This window comes from Podarcis erhardii, assembly GCF_964252035.2.
Source record: "Podarcis erhardii genome assembly, chromosome: 2".
Taxonomy (NCBI): domain Eukaryota; kingdom Metazoa; phylum Chordata; class Lepidosauria; order Squamata; family Lacertidae; genus Podarcis; species Podarcis erhardii.
This window is the reverse complement of record NC_138498.1, coordinates 112,654,143-112,678,093: the sequence shown is the minus strand read 5'-3', so window position 1 is coordinate 112,678,093 and position 23,951 is coordinate 112,654,143. Positions and strand designations below refer to the sequence as shown.

The 23,951-nt window shown below is 46.6% G+C and overlaps 2 protein-coding genes across 3 annotated transcripts in view; one reads left to right on the top strand and one right to left on the bottom strand.

Annotated features, from left to right (window-relative positions):
* Positions 1-20,109, bottom strand: part of CLIC1 (chloride intracellular channel 1) — a 37,393-nt gene extending 17,284 nt beyond the window's left edge. The window contains exon 1 of the mRNA XM_081853951.1: positions 19,892-20,109. Within this exon, the coding sequence (XP_081710077.1) occupies positions 19,892-19,930 (39 nt within the window). The 5' untranslated portion in view covers positions 19,931-20,109. The remainder of the gene's footprint in view (positions 1-19,891) is intronic.
* The window catches only part of LOC309337139 (TNF receptor-associated factor 1-like), a 261,886-nt gene that overhangs the window by 100,533 nt on the left and 137,402 nt on the right, over positions 1-23,951 (top strand). The gene's annotated exons all lie outside the window — the stretch shown is intronic.

Below are 23,951 nucleotides of genomic sequence, written 5' to 3'. Positions count from 1 at the left end.
AGTCCATTGGATTTGCTGAAAAAAAGGATTATGGAAATTTGTAACTTCTCTACTTTATTTTCTATATCTATCTTTTATTCTTTTTTTCTGTATTTCATAAACTTAATAAAAATATTATAAAAAAAAAAAAAAATGAAGCCAGCCCTGTTTTGGGATGTTTTTTATGACCAATGTTTTAATGTATTTTTAATCTTTTGTTGGAAGCTTCAGGTTACAGACTCTGCTAACCCAGAAACAGTACATCAGGTTAAGAACTTTACCTCAGGATGAGAACAGAAATCGCATGGTGGCAGCGGGAGGCCCCATTAGCTAAAGTGGTACCTCAGGTTAAGAACAGTTTCAGGTTAAGAATGGACTTCCAGAACGAATTAAGTTCTTAACCCGGGGTACCACTGTAATCGTTTTCCATGCTGGGAAAGACTTCCTCCTTTAAGCAGAAACACAGGCAAAGTTCCATTTTATAGATAGGGAATCCTGCGTGCATTTCCAGTTTTCCGCCTTTGAACAGAGCCCCTGCAGAATGCACTCAGCTTATCATCTGGAAGAATATACCGTATTTTTCGTCCCATAGGACGCTCCGTCCCATAGGATGCACCTAGTTTTTTGGGGGGGAAATAAAGGAAAAAAATTTCCTTTATTTCCCCCCCAAAACCAGGTCGGGGAAACCGAACCAGGTCGAGATGGCGGGATGGCGGCGCTGCGCCCCCCTGCTGTCCCCCGAGCTTGTGGGGCTGGCCGATGTCTGCCCAGCGCGCCCTGCCCGACGGGCAGCAGGCTGCTATCCGCAGTGTGGGGAGCCCTGCGGGGAACTCCTGCAGGGCTCCTCACGCTGCGGGTGTCTGCCTGGCACGAGGGACGCTCTGCTTCAGGGTGTCCATCGCACCGGGCGGCAGGCTGCTATCCGCAGTGAGGGGAGCCCTGCGGGGAACTCCCGCAGGGCTGCCTAGGTTGCTGATGTGTTCCCGAAGCGCCGGGTGCTCTGCTTTCAGCGCGCCCGGCGCTCCGGGAAGCAAGCTGCTATCCGCAGCCTAGACAGCCCTGCGGGAACTCCCGCAGGGCTGCCTAGGCTGCGGGTGTCTTCCTGAAGCCTGGAGAGCGAGAGGGGTCGGTGCGCACCGACCCCTCTCGCTCTCCAAGCTTCAGCGAAAGCCTGCATTCACCCCATAGGACGCACCCAGATTTCCCCTTCATTTTTGGAGGGGGAAAAGTGCGTCCTATAGGGCGAAAAATACTTCCAGCAAGTCAGACCACTTGGATCAGTTTTGCCTACACTGACTTGGCAGCTGCTCTCCAGGGTTGCTCCAGACCGGGGACCTTCTGCCCTCAAAGCACTGAGCTACCTGCTGGAGACTGCCAAAAGCCTCACTGCTTTTCTTCTTCCCAAACCCTCCTTGCCTGTGCTTGCTGCTCTCTCCACTGAATTCAGTGATAGGGAAAGCAGCTGAGAAAACAGGCCTTCCTTATCATTACCATATATTCCCTTTGACTCTGCCTTGTCTTGATTTCCCTCCCTCCCTGCAACTGGTATATTAAATCCATTCTTATCGTGCACATTATTCTTATATCCCTACTGCTTTACATTGAAGCTATTATTCCAGTCCTGCTAGTGTCTTTACACTTTTACAGTGCACCTTTAAATATTCAATAAATTTACTCCAATTATTCCTGATTGTTGGGAAAAGAATACGGTATGTAAAGAAAATAATAAAAGTTTACTTGGAAGAGAAAACAGCCCTTCCTCCGGTGATTGCCTTGGCGCCTGACAAAGATGACAGGCAGCCAGGAGGTGTCTTTGAAACAGAAATCCAAGACGACAGGGGAAGATGTGGCAGAGAGGGAGAGACTCGAAGTCCCACAGTGCAGCTCCACCCTAGGCCTGTGAAACTTATTTGACCTGTTTATAACAATGTGCTGAATGCCTTTCCAAATACGCCTGCCAACCTTGGATTTGTGGAAGCAGCACTGTTGCCAGTGCCACACGATACTCGTTCCATATGCGTAAGAATTTGATCTTTCGGTGGGGTCACACCCATACATTGTCAGTCAGTCAGTCAGTTTCATTGCACATAGCCAAAAGCTGCCGCAATGTACACAGAATCGTTCAACAATTAAAAGAAAATATGCTGGATTACTACAAAAAAACTTAATACATTTATATTATCAAGACATTACCCACCCTAACAGAGCTATAAAAGTACCTTAATATACAGGTTAAGACATTAAACAATAAAATTTATAGGCTAAAATCACCACATGGCCACTAATCTATTAAAAAATAATGTCGATTAATACAATGTGCAATTATATTCGGAGTTTGGTGATAAAGATAGAATATAGCTTGATGTAGATAGGGTCAAATAAATTCATCTCCTTTACAGTTGGTGGCTATCTTGGCTATATACAGTGGTACCTTAGGTTACATACACTTCAGGTTACATACGCTTCAGGTTACAGACTCCGCTAACCCAGAAATAGTACCTCAGGTTAAGAACTTTGCTTCAGGATGAGAACAGAAATCGGGCTCCGGCGGCGCGGCGACAGCAGGAGGCCCCATTAGCTAAAGTGGTGCTTCAGGTTAAGAACAGTTTCAGGTTAAGAATGGACCTCCGGAACGAATTAAGTTCTTAACCTGAGGTACCACTGTAATTTGCTCTAATTTTCCTAGCAGCAATTGCAAAGAGTGCTACACGCCAGGTCACATACTTATTTGTGTCTGCGAGGAGATATAAAATCATGTCAGAGGGGTTCTGGCCAGGGGACCTTGTCATTATAGGTGCTAAAAATAATTCTCTTGCTTCATTATATAAGGGGCAGCGCAAGATATAATGCATAAGGTCCTCTACTTCAGGACATCCCCTAATGCAAGTACGCTCATTTGCACCTATACATTGGAATTCCCTGCCTATAGACATCAGGCAGGCATCTTCAATACTCTCTTTCCGGCGCCTTTTGTGTTTAGCAAGCCTATCCAGGTATGTAGAATGCTGGCATGACTTCAATTTTATAAAAAAAACATTTTAAATAGTTTTAAATGTTTTTACTGATAATTTCACACTCACACCCTGTTTTTGTAAACCACTACGGAGGTTGTTGAGGGACGCAGGGGGCACCGTGGGTTAAACCACAGAGCCTACGACTTGCCGATCAGAAGGTCAGCGGTTCAAATCCCCGCGATGGGGTGAGCTCCCGTTGCTCGGTCCCTGCTCCTGCCAACCTAGCAGTTCGAAAGCATGTCAAAGTACAAGTAGATAAATAGGTACCACTCCAGCGGGAAGGTAAACAGCATTTCCGTGCGCTGCTCTGGTTTGCCAGAAGTGGCTTAGTCATGCCGGCCACATGACCCGGAAGCTGTACGCTGGCTCCCTCGGCCAGTAAAGCGAGATAAGCGCCGCAACCCCACAGTCGGCCACGACTGGACCTAATGGTCAGGGGTCCCTTTACCTTTACATTATGTTTTTTTTTTTCTCGCATAATTTTTATTGTTTTTAAATCATAACAAACAAGAAAATAAAACAGTTTACACCTTGTTGTCACAGATTTCTTTCTATAAGACTTCCTTCAGCTTCCCCTGAAATCATCCATACCCTAATTTAACAAATTCACACAAATCCTAGCTTATATTGACATTATTTTCTCTTTCCTTCTTTTTCTCTTTAGACAATATTCCAACCTTTTCACAGAGCTTTTTTAAACCCAACTAGCGTTATCTGACCTTCACTTATATTTTCCAGATATTCCACAAATTTCCCCCAGTCCTCAATGAACCTTTGGTCTTTTAAATATCTAATTTTCCCCGTCAATCTGTCCATCTCCGCGTATTCTAGTAGTTTTGCTCTCCATTCCTCAAGCGTCGGTATGTTCTGTTGTTTCCAATTTTGAGCCAATAAGACCCTTGCAGCCGTTGTTGCATATTGGAAGAATTTACTGTCATTGTTCTTTATATCACTTCCTGCTAGGCCTAACAGAAAAGCCTCCGGCTTTTTCCCAAAGTTATATCTTAATATACTTTTCATTTCATTATATACACTTTCCCAAAAGCCTTTGACCTTTCTGCAGTCCCACCACATATGGAAGAAGGATCCCTCTTTTTCCCTGCATTTCCAGCATTTATTACAAGTTTTATATATTTTTGCTAATTTTGCAGGTGTTATATACCAACGGTAAAACATCTTCATGAGGTTCTCTTTTAACGTTATGCAAGCTGTAAATTTAAGGTTTTTTTTCCAGAGTTTCTCCCATTCTTCATAATATATATTATGGCCGATGTCCCTTGCCCAATGAATCATCACAGACTTCACTTCCTCATCTATCAGGTTATACTCTAATAGCATATTATACGTTTTAGAAAGAATTTTGTAATCATTGTTTATTATTTCAGTCTGGAATTTAGATTCTTTATCCGCGTATCCTCTCTCTTTAACGTCTTGTCTAAACATTTCGTTTATTTGGAAATAGTGTAACCAATCATAGACTTTTCCTTTAACCTGGTCATATGGTTTCAATTTCCATGTCCCCCCTACTTTTGTTAACAATTGTTCATAAGTTATCCAATCACCTCTCATGTTTACTTTTTTCACGCTCATAACTTCCAATGGGGATAGCCAGTGTGGTACTTTAGGTTCTAATAAAAATCTATTCCTCTCCCAAACTTCCAATAGAGGGCCTTTAAAAATATGTATTGCGAAACCCTTGTGCTTCCTCTTCCCCTGCCATAAGTACGCGTGCCATCCTGCTCTATTGTCGAACCCCTCCAGGTCTAATAGTTCCTTATTTTCCAATTTTATCCATGTTTTCACCCAGCAGAGGCACGCTGCCTCATAGTATAACTTCAGATCTGGCAGGGCGAATCCCCCTCTTTCTTTAGCTTCTGTTAACAATTTAAACTTAATCCTTGGTTTTTTGCCCTGCCAGACATATTTTGAGATTCCTCTTTGCCACTCTTTGAATATCTTAGTGCCCTTGATTATCGGTAAGTTCTGGAACAGAAATAACATTCTCGGGAGAACGTTCATCTTAATTAAAGCTATCCTACCCCAGAATGACAATCTCAGCTTCCCCCACCTCTCCAAGTCCTTTTTTATCTCTTTCCATACCTGCTCATAGTTATTCTTAAATAGGTCTATATTTTTCGGGGTTATCCATATTCCTAGATATTTTACCTTTTTGGCCACTTCTATTTCTGTTTGTTGTTGTAATTCCTCGATTGCCTTCGAATCTAAATTCTTCACCATTATTTTAGTCTTCCTTTTGTTTAACTTAAAACCAGCCACCTTACCAAATTGTTCCAGTTCTTCCAGTATCTCTTTTATTGAGTTCAGCGGGTCTTCTGTTGTTATTACTAAATCGTCTGCGAATGCTTTAACTTTATATTCATTTTCACCGATTCTAATCCCTTTTATTTTCTTATTTTGTCTTATTGAGTTCAGGAGTACTTCCAGTACTATTATAAATAGCAACGGGGAGAGTGGGCAGCCTTGTCTTGTACCCTTTTCTACCGTTATTTCTTCTGACACCACGTTGTTTATAATTAATTTGGCCTTTTGCTCCGTATAGATTGCCTTTATTCCGTTGAAGAAGTTTGTACCAACCTCCATATATTCTAACTGTTTTAGTAAAAAGTCCCAAACTATATTATCGAATGCTTTCTCTGCATCCACGAACATCATTATGGCTTGCTTATCATACCTGGCAGACAAGTATTCTATGGAATTTATTATATTTCTAATATTATCTCTCATTTGCCTGCCAGGCAGAAAGCCCGCCTGGTCTCCATGGATATATTCTAGCCATATGTTTTTAACTCTACTTGCCAATATTCCTGCGAAAATTTTATAATCGACGTTTAACAGCGAGATCGGCCTGTAGTTCTTAACTTGCGAGCCCTTTACCTTTACATTATGGAGGTTGTTGTTGTTTTACAATCAAGCAGTATATAAATCTTATGGAACCAATGTTCAACCAATGAAGCTTAATAACTCGGACCATAAACCAACGTCTTCCCAGTACGTTTTGTAGCACAATTCAAAGTGTTGGTGCTGACCTTTGAAGCCCTAAATGGCCTTGGCCCAGTATACCTGAAGGAGTGTCTCCACCTCCATCATCCAGCCCGGACACTGAGGTCCAGCTCTGAGGGCCTTCTGGCGGTTCCCTCACTGTGAGGTTACAGGGAACCAGGCAGAGGGCCTTCTCGGTAGTGGTGCCCTGTGGAATGCGCTCCTATCAGATGTCAAGGAAATAAACAACTATCTGACTTTCAGAAGACATCTGAAGGCAGCCCTGTTTAGGGAAACAACTATACCCCAGATGGGCAGGGTATAAATTATAAATTTATCATCATCATCATCATCAAGATCATCATTATTATTATACCAATGAGAAGACAGTGACACAAAATTAAAATCCACTGAGGCAAAAAAAAAATTACACTGCCAAGCAATTAACAGATTTTACAAGGAGGGTGTTCCAATAGGTATTGGCTGCCGAATTTTGGAAGAAGCAATGCACTCCCATCTTTTTGGGGGGCGGGGAAAGGTATCTGGCACAGGATATCCATTCATGAAAGTTCCTGTTATAAGAAAGCTTGGGAAGGTACCATAAAAATGAAAACATGGAGGATAAAACTAGCAAGGGCTACTGGCCACAATGGTTACATTATGCCTCGATAGCAAGCCTTTGAATTCCAGTTCCTGAGAAATACAGATGGGCAGAACTCTCTTGTGCTGACAAGGTTTCCCACAGGCATGGGCCATGGCTGGCCACAATGAGATGCACCACTAGCCTGATCCAGTAGGGCTCGTCTTCTGTTTTATTTTTTAAAAAGCTGGTGCAAATATATCTGGTGTCAGAACCAAAAGGTTTACTATAAAAATAAATATATTGGGGAAGTTATCACTGGAAGTGGAATGGGAGGCAAAATCACGTTCATTCGTAACACGACACACCAGAGGTAATACCTAATTGAGGAGTGGTTTAGTTGCAGGTGATTTATTGAATCAATTCAGTTTGCGGAACCAGCCAACAGCCTTCACAATTAATTATTACCCTTGGCAAGCTTCACAACCTGCCCTTCGCCATAAACGGGGCATTTAAAATTATACCGTACAGTTTTCAGATATTGTGCACAAATGAGCAGGCATTCCGGGAAGGGACTAATGTGAATTATGTATTTGTGAGCGGTGTCCCACGGACTCCCTATTCAACTTGCTGATTTATCTTCTGTGCTGCTAACGCAGGCAAATAAAGCAGATTCTTGCCAGCCACCGCTCCCCTGTTGCCCCATTCAATCACCACAATAGGGCTATTTTTCCCCCCTCCGCGGCATGACTAGGAAAACAAAGAGCTCACCTGAGGTGCTTCCAAGCTATTGATCACTAGGCTGCCTAGGAATAAAAAATGGCCCCCAACAGACAATTCTGGTTGGAGGGTAAACCTTGCTCCGAACAAAACATTCCTGATGAATTAAGACCCTCACAGAGGGGACTTTGTCAGGGTATTCAAACAGCATCTGTTTGCTGACAGGATCAGGGTGTTTGGATGAAAAACAGAGACTTTAAACACACAAACACATGCATCTAGCCTGAGACGTCTGGAGAAAAGTTCTGTCTATACAACTCTCCCCCCATATTCAAGGTCAGTCTATTTTGTCCATTTTGTCTGCTACTGTCTAAAAAGGGGTCGCCAATGCAGTACCAACAAGCACCATAAAAACCCCAATAGCCTTTGCTTGTGGCCCCCTGGCAAGGCTCCTGGACTGTGGAGTTGCTTTAAAAAAAGGGGGGGGGGGAGAAAGAAATTAACTATCCAGTCCTCCCCAGAAAGCTACAAAGCACAGTGTGCAAGTACCCTTCAAAGCAATTTCTCTATTAAAGTTAGTTTATCCGATACATTAGTTCCACACAGAACATTTGCAGCAATAACGGGCGTGTCTACTCAGAAGTCCCTTTGTGTTTAATAGGGCTTTACTCCCAAGCAAGCGGGTAGGGGATGGCAGCCTATGTTTGGTTTCAGGTTGGCATGGGGGGAATGGAATTTTTGTGCCCTTAGCAACTGTACAGCAGGCAGAAATTCAACCGGTTAAGCCTTTTCCTGTATGAAAATGCAATTCTGGGGAAAGCTTCGCCATCTCTCTAATTTTGAGTTATGCCATCTCCCCCCCCCCACACACACAAAAAGCAGTCATTTTTTGGCTGGCACCCACAGAACACTCAAAATTCTGGTCCAAGAAGGACCAGAACACTCAAAATTCTGGTCCAAAAAGGAACAGTGAGTCTATGACTCGCTGTTACTCCCCAAGGTCTTTCCTTTCATCTGCTATGATGATACTAAGAACCGCAGGGTTGTAGCTCAGTATGAGAACATCTGCCTTGCCTGAATAAGGACCCAGGTTCAATCCCTGGCAACACAAGATAGGGCTGGGAGAGACCCCTGCCTCTGCCAGCCAGTGTCAAGAACATTGGGCTTCATGCACCAATGCTCTGAACTGGAATAAAGGCAGCTATCCATCTCCCAAGGACTGAATTATTGAAACTGTATACAAAATTGTGCACCGTCGCTGAGCTGGTCAAACACACCTGGCCAAACACACCTGAGATGTGTGTTTCCAGCCCCCGTCCCCTTATTCCCGTGACTGTGCTCTGTTCCAGGTGTTGTTTAATTCTGAATTTTAAATTCCTGCAACCCACCCAGGCATCAGCCACAGAAGAGCAGGTCATAAATTTAGTAAGCGACAATAATATGCTCCTAGCTCTCTTAACTGACCAGAGGCAGTTCCAATATTCTGCTACCTGTTCCTGGTGAATCACATTTTGTCCCTAATTTTCCATTAGGGGAAATCTGAAAAACATATTTTTATTTTTAATTTTTCTTTAAAAAGAGAGGTGTTAGCACACATATGCACATGTGCAAATCCCCCCCCCAGTTCACAGCTTCCCCCTTTCTCTACGCCCCCATAGCTACTTATCTAGATAGCAGAAGTTGCTAAAAGGGATCTCAGTTGCAGCTAGGAATGCTTGAGGAATTTATCAGTGAATTCTGAGAGGAGCTGGCCAGATCTCCACCTCAGGGACCCAGCTTGCAGATCAGGACACTGGTCGCTTTTAGATTCTGCACCTCTCGGCTCAAAAGCATGCCCAAACAGCACGTAAAATGCATATTTAGAAATGCACAATTTGTGAGAAAAACACACTGTGTGTCTGTATTTGCGTTTATTTTTATATTTTACAAAAGAAGCTTCTTAGATTAAAGCAAAACAGGACGGGAAATGCTTATGCCTGACCACACACACAAAACCAACACAGGCCAGAAATAAAGACTGATTCGCCAACCCCCTAACTGCAGCCTAAGCTCAGTGCAGTCAGATCCATTATGTGATAGTAAGGATTCTGTTAAGCAAAGCCTTTGTTTTTGTTTGTTTTTACACACACACACACACACACACACACAGAGAGAGAGAGAGAGAGAGAGAGAGAGAGAGAGAGAGAGAAACAGTTGTAGGGTTTTGGTTTACTTCTTGGTTTTAAATGCAGTGTAAGGCAGTCTCTATGGGAGTATATTGTATTTAATTATGGGGTATCAGAGTTTTTAGGGGGTTAACCAGGCTGGGATAGCAGGCTTGTTGCTCTCTGAATGTCTGATGTAGATTTTCAATTTCGTTGTTCTGTATGGGACAATGACAATAAAGATTATTGTATCGTAAATCAGTGCAGGACGGACTATCACAGAGCAACATAACACAAGCAGAAAATATCCTTCAGCAATATATAACAGAATCGCAGGAAGGAATTCAGCATAGCGCTATGGCAGTCATTCTGTCAGTGCACACATTTCAGCTTGCCAGGTGAAATGACCCCCTGCTGCTGTTCTGGGGTTCTCCTGATCCCCACAAGCCAATTCCGGAGGGTTGAGGGGGGGGGAGCCCCATTGCAATAGCACCTGCTTCTGCAACTGTGACTTTCAAAAACATAATTTGAGAGCTGGGAGGACCCCAACGGCTCATGTATTCCAGCCCCCCTGCTCAATGAAGGACTGAAGGACTTTATCGGGGGGGGGGGATGAGAAGGAATTTTCAATGTAAGGAAAAACAGGGGTGTTTTCCTTTGCAAAACATGATGCACTGGCAATGTCATGGGAGTTGCTTCTCCGTGCAGCAATCCCCATGCTGCCAGGGTAGCACATGTGAATCCGGCAAACACATGGCCAAGGGGGAAAAGAAGAGGGGTGGCCCCACACACTTTTGGCTCTGATCCTGCCCGCTGCTACTATGCAATCTCCAGGGCATCCCACCCACCCATCCCAAACGCCACCGTGGTAAATGCAGCTCTCAACAGAGAAAAGATTGCCCGCGCCCATGTAAAATTAGCCAATCTGCACAAAATATAACTGTTGCCCTGATTAAGAGTGAGACATCTCCAGCTTCTGGGCCACTTTAGGCCCTCCAGGCCCCCTCCCCATTTGGCCCACAAGGACATTAAGCCCAAGCCCACCTGTCCTAGAGCGGATGTCCTTTACGATGTCGTGTGAGAGGCAGGGAAACCTGCAGATGGCTGGGCTGGGGGCAGGTTGCTGATTGTCTGGGCTTGCAAAGCCTCACCTATCAGCTGATGCTCAGGCTTAAGCTTCGCTTCTGGCACTTTGCAAGCCGCAACAATCAGCTGATTGGCAGCACAGGCATAAACAGGTCACCTGACATAGTTGTGACGGATTGACACGGGGAGATAAGGGGCCAACCCACTTCTTTCTTTGGCGATCGCTCGTAGCCAAGTAAGATTGTCTTCCATAAACACGGTTTTAACAATGAGTTCGTAAGTGACTACAGAGGCCAATTCTGGAGCCACACGTCCTTCCACAGTGGGGACACTGGTTTCCTGGCTTTGACAGACCAGATTCCATCTGGTCCAATATTATGTTCCAACAGCGACCAACCAGAGATGCCTCTGGGGACATACAGACTCTGCAAATAAGAAGCAACAGGGGGTATCTGGCCGTCCCCAGCACCTGGTATTTATGCCTCTGCATAAAGAAGTTCCAATTTTGCTAGGATGACCCATGGTTGCTGGTAGACCTAACCTAAAGAATGCTTCTAAGCCAGAGGCCATCACACCTTGCAATATATAACACCATTGATTTAATTATGCATTGTGCAAGGGAGACACACATTTCAAGCAGTGCCCTTCAAGGAGAGTGAGTCGGCTCATTCCTTTCTTCCTTGCCACGTTTTAAAGGGAGAACCATGTTTTGAAAACACGTGTCCTCAATTCAGCCACAGTCACCACTGATATACACAGTGGTACCTCGGGTTACATACGCTTCAGGTTACATATCCTTCGGGTTACATACGCTTCAGGTTACAGACTCCGCTAACCAAGAAATAGTACCTCGGGTTAAGAACTTTGCTTCAGGATAAGAACAGAAATTGTGCTCCGGCTGCGCGGCGGCAGCAGGAGGCCCCCTTAGCTAAAGTGGTGCTTCAAGTTAAGAACAGTTTCAGGTTAAGAACGGGCCTCTGGAACGAATTAAGTACTTAACCTGAGGTACCACTGTACATCGGGAAGAACTTTCTGAGGGCAAGAGCTGTTTGACTGTGGAACAGACTCCTTCGGGAGGTTGTGAACGCTTCTTCATTGGGGGTATTAAAGCAGAGGTTGGATCATCATCCGTCATGGATGCTTAAGTTGAGCATTGACTGCTGCGATGCAGGGGGTTGGACTAGATGACCCTCGGGGTCCCTTGCAGCTCTGCAATTCTCTGATATCCCCAGGCAAGTCAATTACCTTTCAGCACCAGTTTCTCCACCTACAGAAGCCTGACCTACCTTCGTAGGCTATTATAAGGAAGGAGAAATGGTGTTTACTAGCTCTAAGCCTTCAGGTTTGGGCAAGGTTAAAATAAATTCTACACTGGCCTACTTTAGATCAAACATTTGAACATATCCTCCTTTTTTTTTTTTGCCTGTCTACTCCCTTCTTGACAAAAGCACACGGTCCCTTCTGTCCCTAAACCATGTGATGTTTGTTATAGGAGAAATGACCTTTTAATTCCTCTCAGAGAAATGTCAAGGCTTGTCAGTGCTCTACTGTGGGCACCTTGCCCTCGAACAGGTAAAATGCTTGTGAACATTCCATGCCATCACAAAGCCCAAGTCCAATGCTGAGAATGAGTTTATATCCTCACATATTTTTGGGGTGGGGGTGGGGAACACAACTGCAATTTCTGTGCTGCGCATCTTTGGGATAAAGGTAAAGGGACCCCTGACTATTAGGTCCAGTCATGGCCGACTCTGGGGTTGCGGCGCTCATCTCGCTTTATTGGCCGAGGGAGCCGGCGTACAGCTTCCGTGTCCCATGTGGCCAGCATGACTAAGCCACTTCTAGTGAACCAGAGCAGCGCACGGAAACGCCGTTTACCTTCCCGCCGGAGTGGTACCTATTTATCTACTTGCACTTTGATGTGTTTTCGAATTGCTAGGTTGGCAGGAGCTGGGACCGAGCAACGGGAGCTCATCCCGTCGCGGGGATTCAAACTGCAACCTTCCGACCGGCAAGCCCAAGGCTCAGTGGTTTACACCACAGCTCCACCCGCGTCCAACTTGGTACCCACCAAATGCTTTGGACTACAATTCCCATCAGCCTCAGCTGCAGTGACTCGCTGCAGGCAACCAGGGGTTTCAGACAGGAATCTTTCCCCAGTACTAACCTGGGGATTGAACCCAGGACCTTCTGCATGCAAAGCAGATTGCTGAACCACCAAGCCACAGTCCCTCCTCAGCTCAGAGCTGGGAAGGCTGGCTTCTCCCTACAGCTACTCAGGCAGTCAAAACATCTCTAACTCCCAGTGTGTCAGCCTGGACCTTTTTACCATGGTCTTCTTGAAGAGGGCAAGGTTTAACTGGCCTCCCAAATTTGTGGTTCTCTGGTTACTGATCTCCCCTTATTTTTCTTTCTCATCTTCCAGGAAATTTATACCCTGTGTGTTTGCATATTCCTCAGAATATGACAGTGCCTTATTACAACACAGCACTATTTGCCTGCTCACATCTCATGCTAAGTGTGTGGGGGGGGGAGCAACTTCCCCTTTCGTATTAAAATGACGAACCTTCCTGTTTTGTTTATTATCTGCTACCGGCCTGCCCAGGTTTTTGAAAAACAAACGAACACCTATATAGGTTTTCTGCCAGTGTTAGAAACTCAAGATATATATGCTAGGCAATGGCTCCTTAAACCAGGGTTACCGTCACCAAAACAGAATGCCTAGTTGGCATTTTGGAGGCGGGCGGCTCAAAGGTTTTATTTTTCAATGGGACTTTTTGGTTCCTGAAATTTGTTCCGATTGTGCGGATAAAATGTAACGGATAGAATTCCACAGGATGAGTTGCTAGTGTGTGAAAACAGTCAAGATCCATGGATCCCACCTCTAGATGGTGGAGACATCAGGCACTATCTTGGTGCCCAGACATCTTCAACTGGTTGGCAGTGGCCAACAGCCAGGTGCAAAATGTGCCCAGTCCATTTTGAACGCTGCTTTCTGCCTTGACTTGAGAAATATTGAAGTCCTTAAAAGAAACGGCTCTGTTATATCATTCTGGGTCTCTTCCCTACACTAGGAACTAGATGCTTGAGAAGTACCAGTGTGATGTATTGGTTAAGAGCGGTAGACTCGTAATCTGGTGAACTTGGTTCATGTCTCCGCTCCTCCACATGCAGCTGCTGGGTGACCTTGGGCTAGTCACACTTCTCTGAAGTCTCTCAGCCTCACTCACCTTACAGAGTGTTTGTTGTGGGGGAGGAAGGGAAAAGGAGAATGTTAGCCACTTTGAGACTCCTTTGGGTAGTGATAAAGCGGGATATCAAATGCAAACTCTTCTTCTTCTTTTCCGTGTATAAGATGCCTCCATGTATAAGATGCCCCTATTTTGGGGACTCAAATTTAAGAAAATGGGGGGAGATGGCACAGAATTGTTCAGCTTTTTTTTGCGGAGGATTGCCCAGAGTTGTAGAGTTTTTTTAGGGGGGGACTGCTGAAAATCACTCACCCGCATGCATCGCAAAATCCAGCTCTCGTCTGTCCCATCGCTGGCATAAGATGCCAATCGCCCGCCAAATTGCCACAGCATCAGCCAGTCAACACCACCCATTGACGCAGCAACCAATAACACACACAATAGCTGCTAGCAGTAACCAAACTAACCACTACCCATGTATAAGACAACCCTCATTTTTAAGCAGGATTTTTAAAGAAACAAACCTAGCCTTATACACGGAAAAGTACAGTACACCGTACACTGCAGTATCTCATTTCTGGCTACTGAGGAGTCATATACTCCTGCAAATTTTTGTAGCCACCCAGGAGACAAACCAAGCTATTTTGTTAGGCCCGGGGATTAGTCTTCTAGGTTAAGTGTGCGTGGCAGAGATGTGTAAGATGTTGAGCAGTGTAGAAAAAGTGGGTAAGGATTTCTCCCTCTCTCATAATGCCAGAAGCTGCGGCCACCCAAGGAAGCTGAACCCAAGGACAGACAAAAGTTCAGGACAGACAAAAGAAAGCAGTTATTCACACAGCACATCATTAAACTAAGGAATTGGGTCCCAAAAGAGGGAGTGACGGGTACCAACTGGATGGTTTTAAAAAGAATTTTAAACAAAAATCATGGCGGATAAGACTACCACTGGATGCTACACATAGTGGCTATGTTTTACCTATGAGCATTTGGCTGGTCGCTATGGAAACAAGAGGCTGGACTAGGCCTTCTTATGAGGGAAACCTGGAAACAAAACCAGGAGAAGCTGAAAAAGGCAGTAAGGCATAAGAACATGCAAAGATCCTTATTCCTTCTCCTGGACGGGAAGTCGGGTCTATAGAAAAAGACCATTTTTATTTCAACTTTTTGTGATTACAGTGATACCTCAGGTTACATATGCTTCAGGTTACAGACCCCGCTAACCCAGAAACCGTGCTTCAGGTTAAGAACTTTGCTTCAGGATGAGAACAGAAACCGTGCTCCGGTGGCGCGGCAGCAGCAGGAGGCCCCATTAGCTAAAGTGGTGCTTCAGGTTAAGAACAGTTTCAGGTTAAGTACGGACCTCCGGAACGAATTAAGTACTTAACCTGAGGTACCACTGTACTCTTTGGTATATTATTTTTCTTTTTGTTTTGTGTTGACGTATATGGATAATTGTCTTTCTTGGTGTGTTAAAAGTGAAAAGAAAAGAAAAAGAACATGCAAATTTCCTGCGTGTCCCTGACACAAAGTCCATGCAGCCAAACACCCTGTTCCCAACAATTGTCAGCCAGATTATTCTGGGATGCTTACAAAGCAGTTAACACCCCTCGTCCTTTTTGTCAGTATCGTGTCCATCCCTGCACCATTCTGAAAGGTAAGGAGGAAAAGGCCACGGAACCTCAGCCTCCCAATTTCAGGCACGCAGGCCAGTTGTTTTAATATGGGAATATGACCCTCATCCCGGGTCCAGCTGGGATTTAAAAGCCACTGCTACCTGCCCTTGGGACCTTTAGCAGAGGTTACATCCTATTGGGAACCCACAGATCAGAAGAAACCTGCCGGCTTGCAGAACAACTCAAAAAGCGACAGAGCTTGAAAGCTTAATGAGCTCCGGAAAGTAAAAAAAATTAATGAGCTTCGGAAATTAAAAGCTGCAAAGGTGGTGCTTTGTCTTAACTCTGCCTGCTTGAGAAAAGAGCCGCCAGACAAGAGCTAGGAATGGGTGGAGGGTCTTAACATGAAGGCAGGCAAGAGGGTGGGTGGGTTGCCAGGACAGGAGCACAGGAAGAACTGCATGTTGCCAAATGCTTGAGGGAAGTAACACAACCAGACAACACCTCCTGTCTCCAGTTTTATGTAGTATGGTTAGGAAAGACCACCCACGCCTAGACCTTGGAGAACCATTACTTGCTGTCTGGCATAGTAGTTAGAACAGGCATGGCCAAACTTGGCCCTCCAGCTGTTTTGGGACTACAACTCCCATCATCCCTAGCTAACAGGACCAGCGGTCAGGGATGATGGGAATTGTAGTCCCCAAACAGCTGGAGGGCCAGGTTTGGCTATGCCTGGGTTAGAGTGCCAGTCTAGGGCCTGGGAGAGCAGGGTTCAAATCCTTGCTCCACCATGAAGCCCACCAGGTGACCCTGATCTAATCACTGCCTCTCATCCTAACCGAACTTGCAAGGTTGCTGTCAGGATAACATGGGGAGTAGTAGGACTAGGTATGATGCCCCAAGCATTTGGGAAGAAAGGAGGGCTAAATATGCAGCGATATGGTATATAAAATAAAAACAAGCACCAGGCTAGATAGACTTGTATTCTGACTCAATACATAATGCAGCTTCATATGTTTTCCATGTTACAGAGCACAGAGGCAAAGAGATCGTCAACTGAGGCGCAGTGAATAAGGGAGATGAAACATGAGAACAGTGGCTCGTTCAGATTTCAAAAATGGCGCACTCCACTGAAAATGGAACTGCAACAAAACAGATACTTTTTTGTGGCATTTGCCGCAATTGCACAAAGCAATTTGTGCTTTCATCATGCATACCTGGACCACAGGCCCATTTAATTGTTTAACAAAAATATAGCGACTCACTGGACAGGAGAGGCAAGGCATCGATGGCGTTGCGGAAGAAACGCCTGGAGGGTGATATGCTCAGTGGGGGGTTGAGGGGCAACACCCACCTAGTGCCCTTGTAAGATGAGGGGTGTCACCGGGGAGGAGGGGGGATGCGAAAGGAAGCAGCAGCTGATGGAAAACACTGAAAGGTGAGCATGGAAATGGCACAGTGAGTCTTACTAGGAGTAGCAAGAGCCTTGTGGCTTCACACTTGGCAACAGGAGGAGAAAACTGGGGGCGAGAAGAACGTATTTCACAGGCACCTACACTTCTCTCTTTTAGAATTAAGGCAGGGGTGGGGGAACCTTTTCCAGGCTGAAGGCCACATTCCCATCTGGGGGAAACACACCAGCGGTGGTCGTGGCCAGAGCAAAAGAAGGTCCATAGATTCATAGAATTGTAGAGAATCTGAAAATAATCTAGCCCAGGGGTCAGCAAACCTTTTTCAGCAGGGGGCCAGTCCACTGTGCCTCAGACCTTGTGGGCGACCGGACCATTTTTTTTTGGGGGGGGGATGATGCAAGAGCGCCACGAGCCCCAGTGGCTGCTTACCTGTGTCTTGCGAGCAGCAGGGACTGAGGCGGCAGGGTAGACTATGAGAGGCGCACGGAAGGGCTCCAGAGAGGGGCTCCTTAAAATGGCGGCCGCTCAAGCGCTGCTGCTGCTGGCACCAACAAAGCCCAGCCCCCTTCCTCCTCTAGGCAGGGTGGGGAGAAGCCAGGAGGAGGGAGGGAGGAGGCGGAGGCACCGCCACCACTGAGGGAGGGAGAGGGAAAGAACGTGTGTGCTGGTGATCCACGTGGCAATTCCCGGACCATCCGCAGGCCAGATCCAGAAGGCAATTGGGCCTGATCCGGCCCCTGGGCCTTAGTTTGCCAACCCACGACGTAGCCCAACTCCCCTGCAATGCAGGAATATGTGATGCAATGAATGTCAAATTTGCCTTTGTGGGGTAGGCTAGTTTCCACACAAGCTCCTCGCACAGCCAGCCCTCTCTTTCCCCCATCCACGGAAGCATGACCAGTGTCCAAGGGCACATTGAGGCCAAGCTTAGAAGGCCACAATTGGCTCCCAAGGTGAAGGCTCCGCATTCCTGATTGAAACAAACAAATATACATATGCAACTCAAAAGCACTCATGGCCTAGCAGGCTGCGGAGCCACAAATCAAAAGAGGGCCGAGGTTGCCTCACAGCACATTCCCACCACGCAGGGTTGCAACAGGCCCTACCTTGCTCACAGTGCAAGTCTGGACACTGAGCCAGCTGGTGGAAACATGGGAAGCAACTAAGCATTCAGCTTACCAAAGGGTCCCCAAAGACCTGAATAGAAGAAAGCAATGGAGGCAGGAGGAGGGTACCGATTTAAGAAGGCAGGACAGAGACACCACCACGCCTTGCCTCATAGGGAGGGGCCTAATAATAATAATAATAATAATAATAATAATAATAATAATGTATTATTTATACCCCGCCCATCTGGCTGGTTTTCCCCAGCCACTCTGTGCGGCTTCCAACAGAATATTAAAATACAATAACCTATTAAACATTAAAAGCTTCCCTAAACAGGGTTGCCTTCAGATGTCTTCTAAAAGTCTGGTAGTTGTTTTTCTTTTTGACATCTGGTGGGAGGGCGTTCCACAGGGCGGGTGCCACTACCGAGAAGGCCCTCTGCCTGGTTCCCTGTAACTTGGCTTAGATGCAGTGAATGCCAATGTCCAGTCCCCAAAAGCTTCAGCTAAACGTAGCCTCGGGTTAAGAGGTGATGGGGAAGACCTGAGATCTTGGCAGCAGGGTGAAGATGGGACTAGAAGCCTGACTCAGTCCTAGGCGGCTTCCCAAGTCCAATGTACAAGATCATACTGATTCCTTAGGGAAGAGCCATAGCTCAGTGGGTCAAGAATGCAGAAGGTCTGGAGCCTTGCAGAACTGCTGCCAGTCCGTGTGGACAATGCCAAACCAGACAGACCTGGTATGAAGCAGCTTCCTGCCTTCCTTTACTTTCAGAGTGCTGAAGAAGCATGCAGACCACATCCTGGCCCACGAGTCCTCCTGCTCCTGTCTAGAGATACCACACCCCTTCCTGCACAAGCGAGTTGGCCATCTATGGACCAGAAGCACAGAAGATATGGGACCACCGCAACTTCATCAAAAAGGGAATGGGTTTGCCTCGCCTTTCGGAACACGCTTTCCACGCAGCTCCCGGGCAATGGATCTGTGCCAGAAATGCCAAATGCCCTCGTCATCCAGCGTGGCTAAGAGTGTCAGACCAGGACCTGGAAGACTAGAGTTTGACTCAGCCACACGAGTGCATTGAAGTGACCTCATGGCAATTACTACTGCCTCTAAGCCAAACCTACTGCACAAGGCTGTGGCAAGAGGAGGGAAAGTTGTGGGGCTGGAACCATTTTCACATCACTTTGTGGTTCTTGGTGGAAAAGTCGGAGGGGGCGCCGGGATGCAAATTTAATATAAATAAAACCCTCTCCCACCTCTTTTCTAACTTGCCACTGCCGCTTCCAAAATAAGATTGATAGCAAAAAAAAAATTTTTTAAACCACACACACACAACTGCAGGAAAGTTTCCAAAATATTATTTCCAAAATAAGATTGACAGCAAATAAAGAGGTTTTTTAAATTTAAAAAAAAAAACTGCAGGAAAGCAATTTCTGACCAGCAGCACCATCTAGGACTTGGGGGCAGAAACTCAGCAAAACGGACACCTCCCTCGCCCACCCAAATGTGGCAATGCCCATCATCCTGCGCTTAAAACAACCAGGTCCAGAGTTTTAACATTAAAAACATGCCAACCACAGTTTTGGGCAGCCCTTTCCCCTTCTTTATTTTCAGAGTTGCCACATGTTTCTTTGTTTCTCTCTGGCTGCAACAGAAAGGCGGCTTCTCCCCCCCCCCCTCCGCCCGCCCCCAACCTCAATCCAAGCGCCTTAAACGAAAGTTTTGTGTTTGGTTCTTTAACTCTCGGCCATTCTCACGCTACGAGGCGCCGAGACAACCAGACAGATAACCGCCAGGGGAAGTATTTTTAAGAAAAGCAAGCAAGGAAAACAGAAGTCTGCCCAAGAAGGGCGCGGCGGGGGCTTCTTATCCAAGCCAGGGAGGAAGCGAGGAGAGGGTAGCGGCCAAGGAGGATCGGATGCGTCTTTCCCCCGGAGAGGGAGCTCATATATCTATATGATTTTCCAGCTTCCACGCTCTCCGATTCCCTGCAAGGAAAGGAGGCGCAGGCAAGGGCGCGCAGGGCGCGGCGTTGCTCTTACCTTGACGAAGAGCTCGACTTGGGGCTGCTCCTCGGCCATGTCGGCGCGCCGGGGTTGGGGGGCGGGAGGGAGGGAGGGAAGCTGCTTTGGGGGAGCAAAGGAGAAGTTTCGGTGGATTGAAGGGAGAGGGCGACGGGCCGCGCCGATCGGCTCAAAAAGAGAAAGAAAAGAAAAGCCTCTCGCAACTTCAAGCAACTTCCCTCCGCCGCTCCGGGCCACGCCCAGGAACTGAGCCCGGGCGAGCCGTGAGTCACCGAGGATGGGCGGATGGGAGCAGAGCGCGGGCGGAGGGAGAGAAGGAGGGAGAGAGAGCGGGGGGAGAGGACCAGCTCCGGCTGGGGCCAGTGGCGTAGCGTGGGGGGTGCAGGGGGGGCCGGCCGCAACATCTGGGGGTTAGGGTTAGGGGGCGCAAATCCAGGGTTAGGGGGCGCAAATTACTTGCCTTGCCCCGGGTGCTGACAACCCACGCTACGCCACTGGCTGGGGGGCCGTGGAGCAGCCGCGGGGTGGGATCCTCTCTTGCGCCCACCTCCTTCGCTTCGCCCTCTCCTCCGATTTCGCTCCCGTTGCCCCCTTTCCACTTTCTCAGCCTCTTCCTTAAGCCCTAAAAGCAGAGGGGAAACTAGGCTTCATTTCACCTGGGTCAAAGTTTGGCAGGCACAGTTGTGGTGGTCTGGTAGTAAAGTGAAAGCTTACTCGGAAATGGTGTATAATGAAATGAAAAGGATGTTTGAAATAACGTTTTTAAAAAACAAACACAAAACCCAGCAACCTTTCTTTTGGGAATTATAAAGGTAAAGGGACCCCTGACCACTAGGTCCAGTCACGGAGGACTCTGGGGTTGCGGCGCTCAGCTCGCTTTATTGGCCGAGGAAGCCGGAGTACAGCTTCTAGGTTATGTGGCCAGCATGACTAAGGCGCTTCTGGTGAACCAAAGCAGCACACGGAAACGCCGTTTACCTTCCCGCTGGAGCGGTACCTATTTATCTACTTGCACTGGTATGCTTTCGAACTGCTAGATTGGCAGGAGCAGGGACCGAGCAACAGGAGCTCACTCCGTCATGGGGATTCGAACCACTGACCTTCTGATCAGCAAGTCCTAGGCTCTGTGGTTTAACCCACAGAGCTACCCACGTCCCTTTGGGAATTATAGGGGCTACTTAAACCAGGCATGGCCAAACTTGGCCCTCCAGATGTTTTGGGACTACAGCTCCCATCATCCCTAGCTAACAGGACCAGTGGTCAGGGATAATGGGAATTGTAGTCCCAAAACATCTGGAGGGCCAAGTTAGGCCATGCCTGACTTTAATAATAATAATAATTTATTATTTGTACCCCGCCCATCTGGCTGGGTTTCCCCAGCCACTCTGGGCGGCTTCCAACAAAGATAAAAAATAAAATGTCACAGATTAAAAACTTCCCTGATGTCTTCTAAATGTCAGGTAGTTGTTTATTTCTTTGACATCTAATGGGAGAGCGTTCCACAGGGTGGGCGCCACTGCAGAGAAAGCCCTCTGCCTGGTTCCCTGTAACCTCACATCTTGCATTGAGGGAACCGCCAGAAGGCCCTCAAAGCTGGACCTCAGTGTCAGGGCAGAACAATGGGGGTGAAGACGCTCCTTCAGGTATACTGGGCCGAGGCCATTTAGGGCTTTAAATGTCAACACCAACACTTTGAATTGTGCTCAGAAACTGTATAGAAACTTATTCATGTATGCGACTACAGCAGCAAGAATGTGACTTGCCCCAAAATGGAAAGAAAACGGATACAAAAACTTATGGAATATGCAGAAATGGCAAAACTTAGCGGAAGAATAAGAAATCAAGATGACAAACTTTTTATAACAGGATGGAAATGGTTTATTGAATATTGACAGATAAGTTGCAAACAGATAAGAACACTGGCAGGATTCTTGTAATAAGCTGCAGTTTCATAAGAGTATATATTTGAAGAAGGTGAATGAATGAGCAAATAAGTTAATTTGAATATGCAGGAGATATTAAAAATTAATTTAAGGAACTGCAGAAAGGGGGGAGGAGGTCAAGCTTTGAAATATCAAAATGATTGTAAAATCAGTGAAATGTATAAACCTGAAAAGTATAGATATAATAATAATAATAATAAGTTTGGCACGCACCACCCACCCGGTTGGGAGGCCCCTCTGGGGGCTTCACCCAGGGCAAAAAACCTGGCTAGCCCCCCAACCCCTTATAGCCTCGGAGGACACTCAAATGATAACTTGTTCCCTCCTCCCCCCCAAAAAAATGCAGGGATGTGGAGGAACCTGTGGTTCTCCAGATGTCCGCAGCGCACTGCAGCTCCCATGGTCCTTTCCCGCTGACCCCTCTGGCTGGGGCAGGTGGGCATGGCAGTGCCAGCAGTATCCTGAGGGCCACAGGCCACTGCCCCCCCCGACATACTGCCCCTGTTTTAAAGCATTAAAGTGGCCCGCCGCTTTCCATGGGCCACAGTGACATAAGTGCCACTGTTTGCCCTGTTGCGGCTGGTCCAACAGGTTTCTCAGGCTCTGGCTATGCTACAAAAGCCTGCCAGTCCTGTTGAGCTGAGGGTAGAGTCTCCCGGAGGCATGGGGGCTCCGTCTCCCAAGCTTATTCTGGCCAATGTAAAGCACTTTTCTTGGGGTGCAGGGAGATGTTGTTGTTGTTTAGTCGTTTAGTCGTGTCCGACTCTTCGTGACCCCATGGACCAGAGCATGCCAGGCACTCCTGTCTTCCACTGCCTCCCGCAGTTTGGTCAAACTCATGCATGCTGGTAGCTTCGAGAACACTGTCCAACCATCTCGTCCTCTGTCGTCCCCTTCTCCTTGTGCCCTCCATCTTTCCCAGCATCAGGGTCTTTTCCGGGGAGTCTTCTCTTCTCATGAGGTGGCCAAAGTCTTGGAGCCTCAGCTTCAGGATCTGTGCTTCCAGTGAGCACTCAGGGCTGATTTCCTTCAGAATTGAGAGGTTTGATCTTCTTACAGTCCATGGGACTCTCAAGAGACTCCTCCAGCACCATAATTCAAAAGCATCGATTCTTCAGCGATCAGCCTTCTTTATGGTCCAGCTCTCACTACCATACATCACTACTGGGGGCAGGGAGATAGTTTTGGCAGAAATCAAAGCGACTGGGCCGTTTCACGCATTGTATGGCTCAAACGGGAAGGGCCCTAGATTGGGGGGGGGGAGTGTCTGCTCCACAAGCACCTCGGGTTACAGATGCTTCAGGTTACAGACGCTTCAGGTTACAGACTCCGCTAACCCAGAAATAGTACCTCAGGTTAAGAACTACCTCAGTTTAAGAACTTTACCTCAGGATGAGAACAGAAATCACACCACGACGGCAGCAGGAGGCCCCATTAGCTAAAGTGGTACCTCAGGTTAAGAAAGGTACCTCAGGTTAAGAATGGACCTCCACAACGAATTAAGTTATTAAACTGAGGTATCATTGTATAGCTCTCTCTGGCAAAGCATATTTGCACATTTCACACCTTGCAAAGGCCCACATTTGTTGCATTCATGAGTTATGTTTTCAGGAGCGTTTGTTTTGTTTGTTTTTTAAAAAAAAGCTCGCCTAAATGTACACCTTAAAAAGTGGGGGGGGGGGGTAATTTATAGCCTTCTCATCAATAGGCTTCGTTTACATAACTAAAAGATGGGTGCTAGAGGTTTATAGAACTGGTGTGGAGAGAATGGTTAAGAACTTTTCTTCCCAAGCATGGAAATTTGGAGGCTTTGAATTTGACTTCTTAGTGGATTCGGGACCCGGCAGAGAAAGGGTTACTTCTCCATGCAGCATCTAACAAGCTTGTGGGATTCGTTGCCACAACATGCTGCCTTAAAAAAATAAAGACAAGACAAGACAAATTTATCGAGGACACCTAAGTGGAAGCTGTACATTTAGAAACAGAACACCTCTTGTTGGGGGTTAAACAGCAATCTTGCCCTGCTTGTAAACGTCTCACAATATCCAGCTAGTATTCCCGCTCCCACAAGTGAGTTGGCTAGGCCTTTTGAGCTATTTTCCCTTTGGATAAAAGAACACAAAAAGAACACAAAA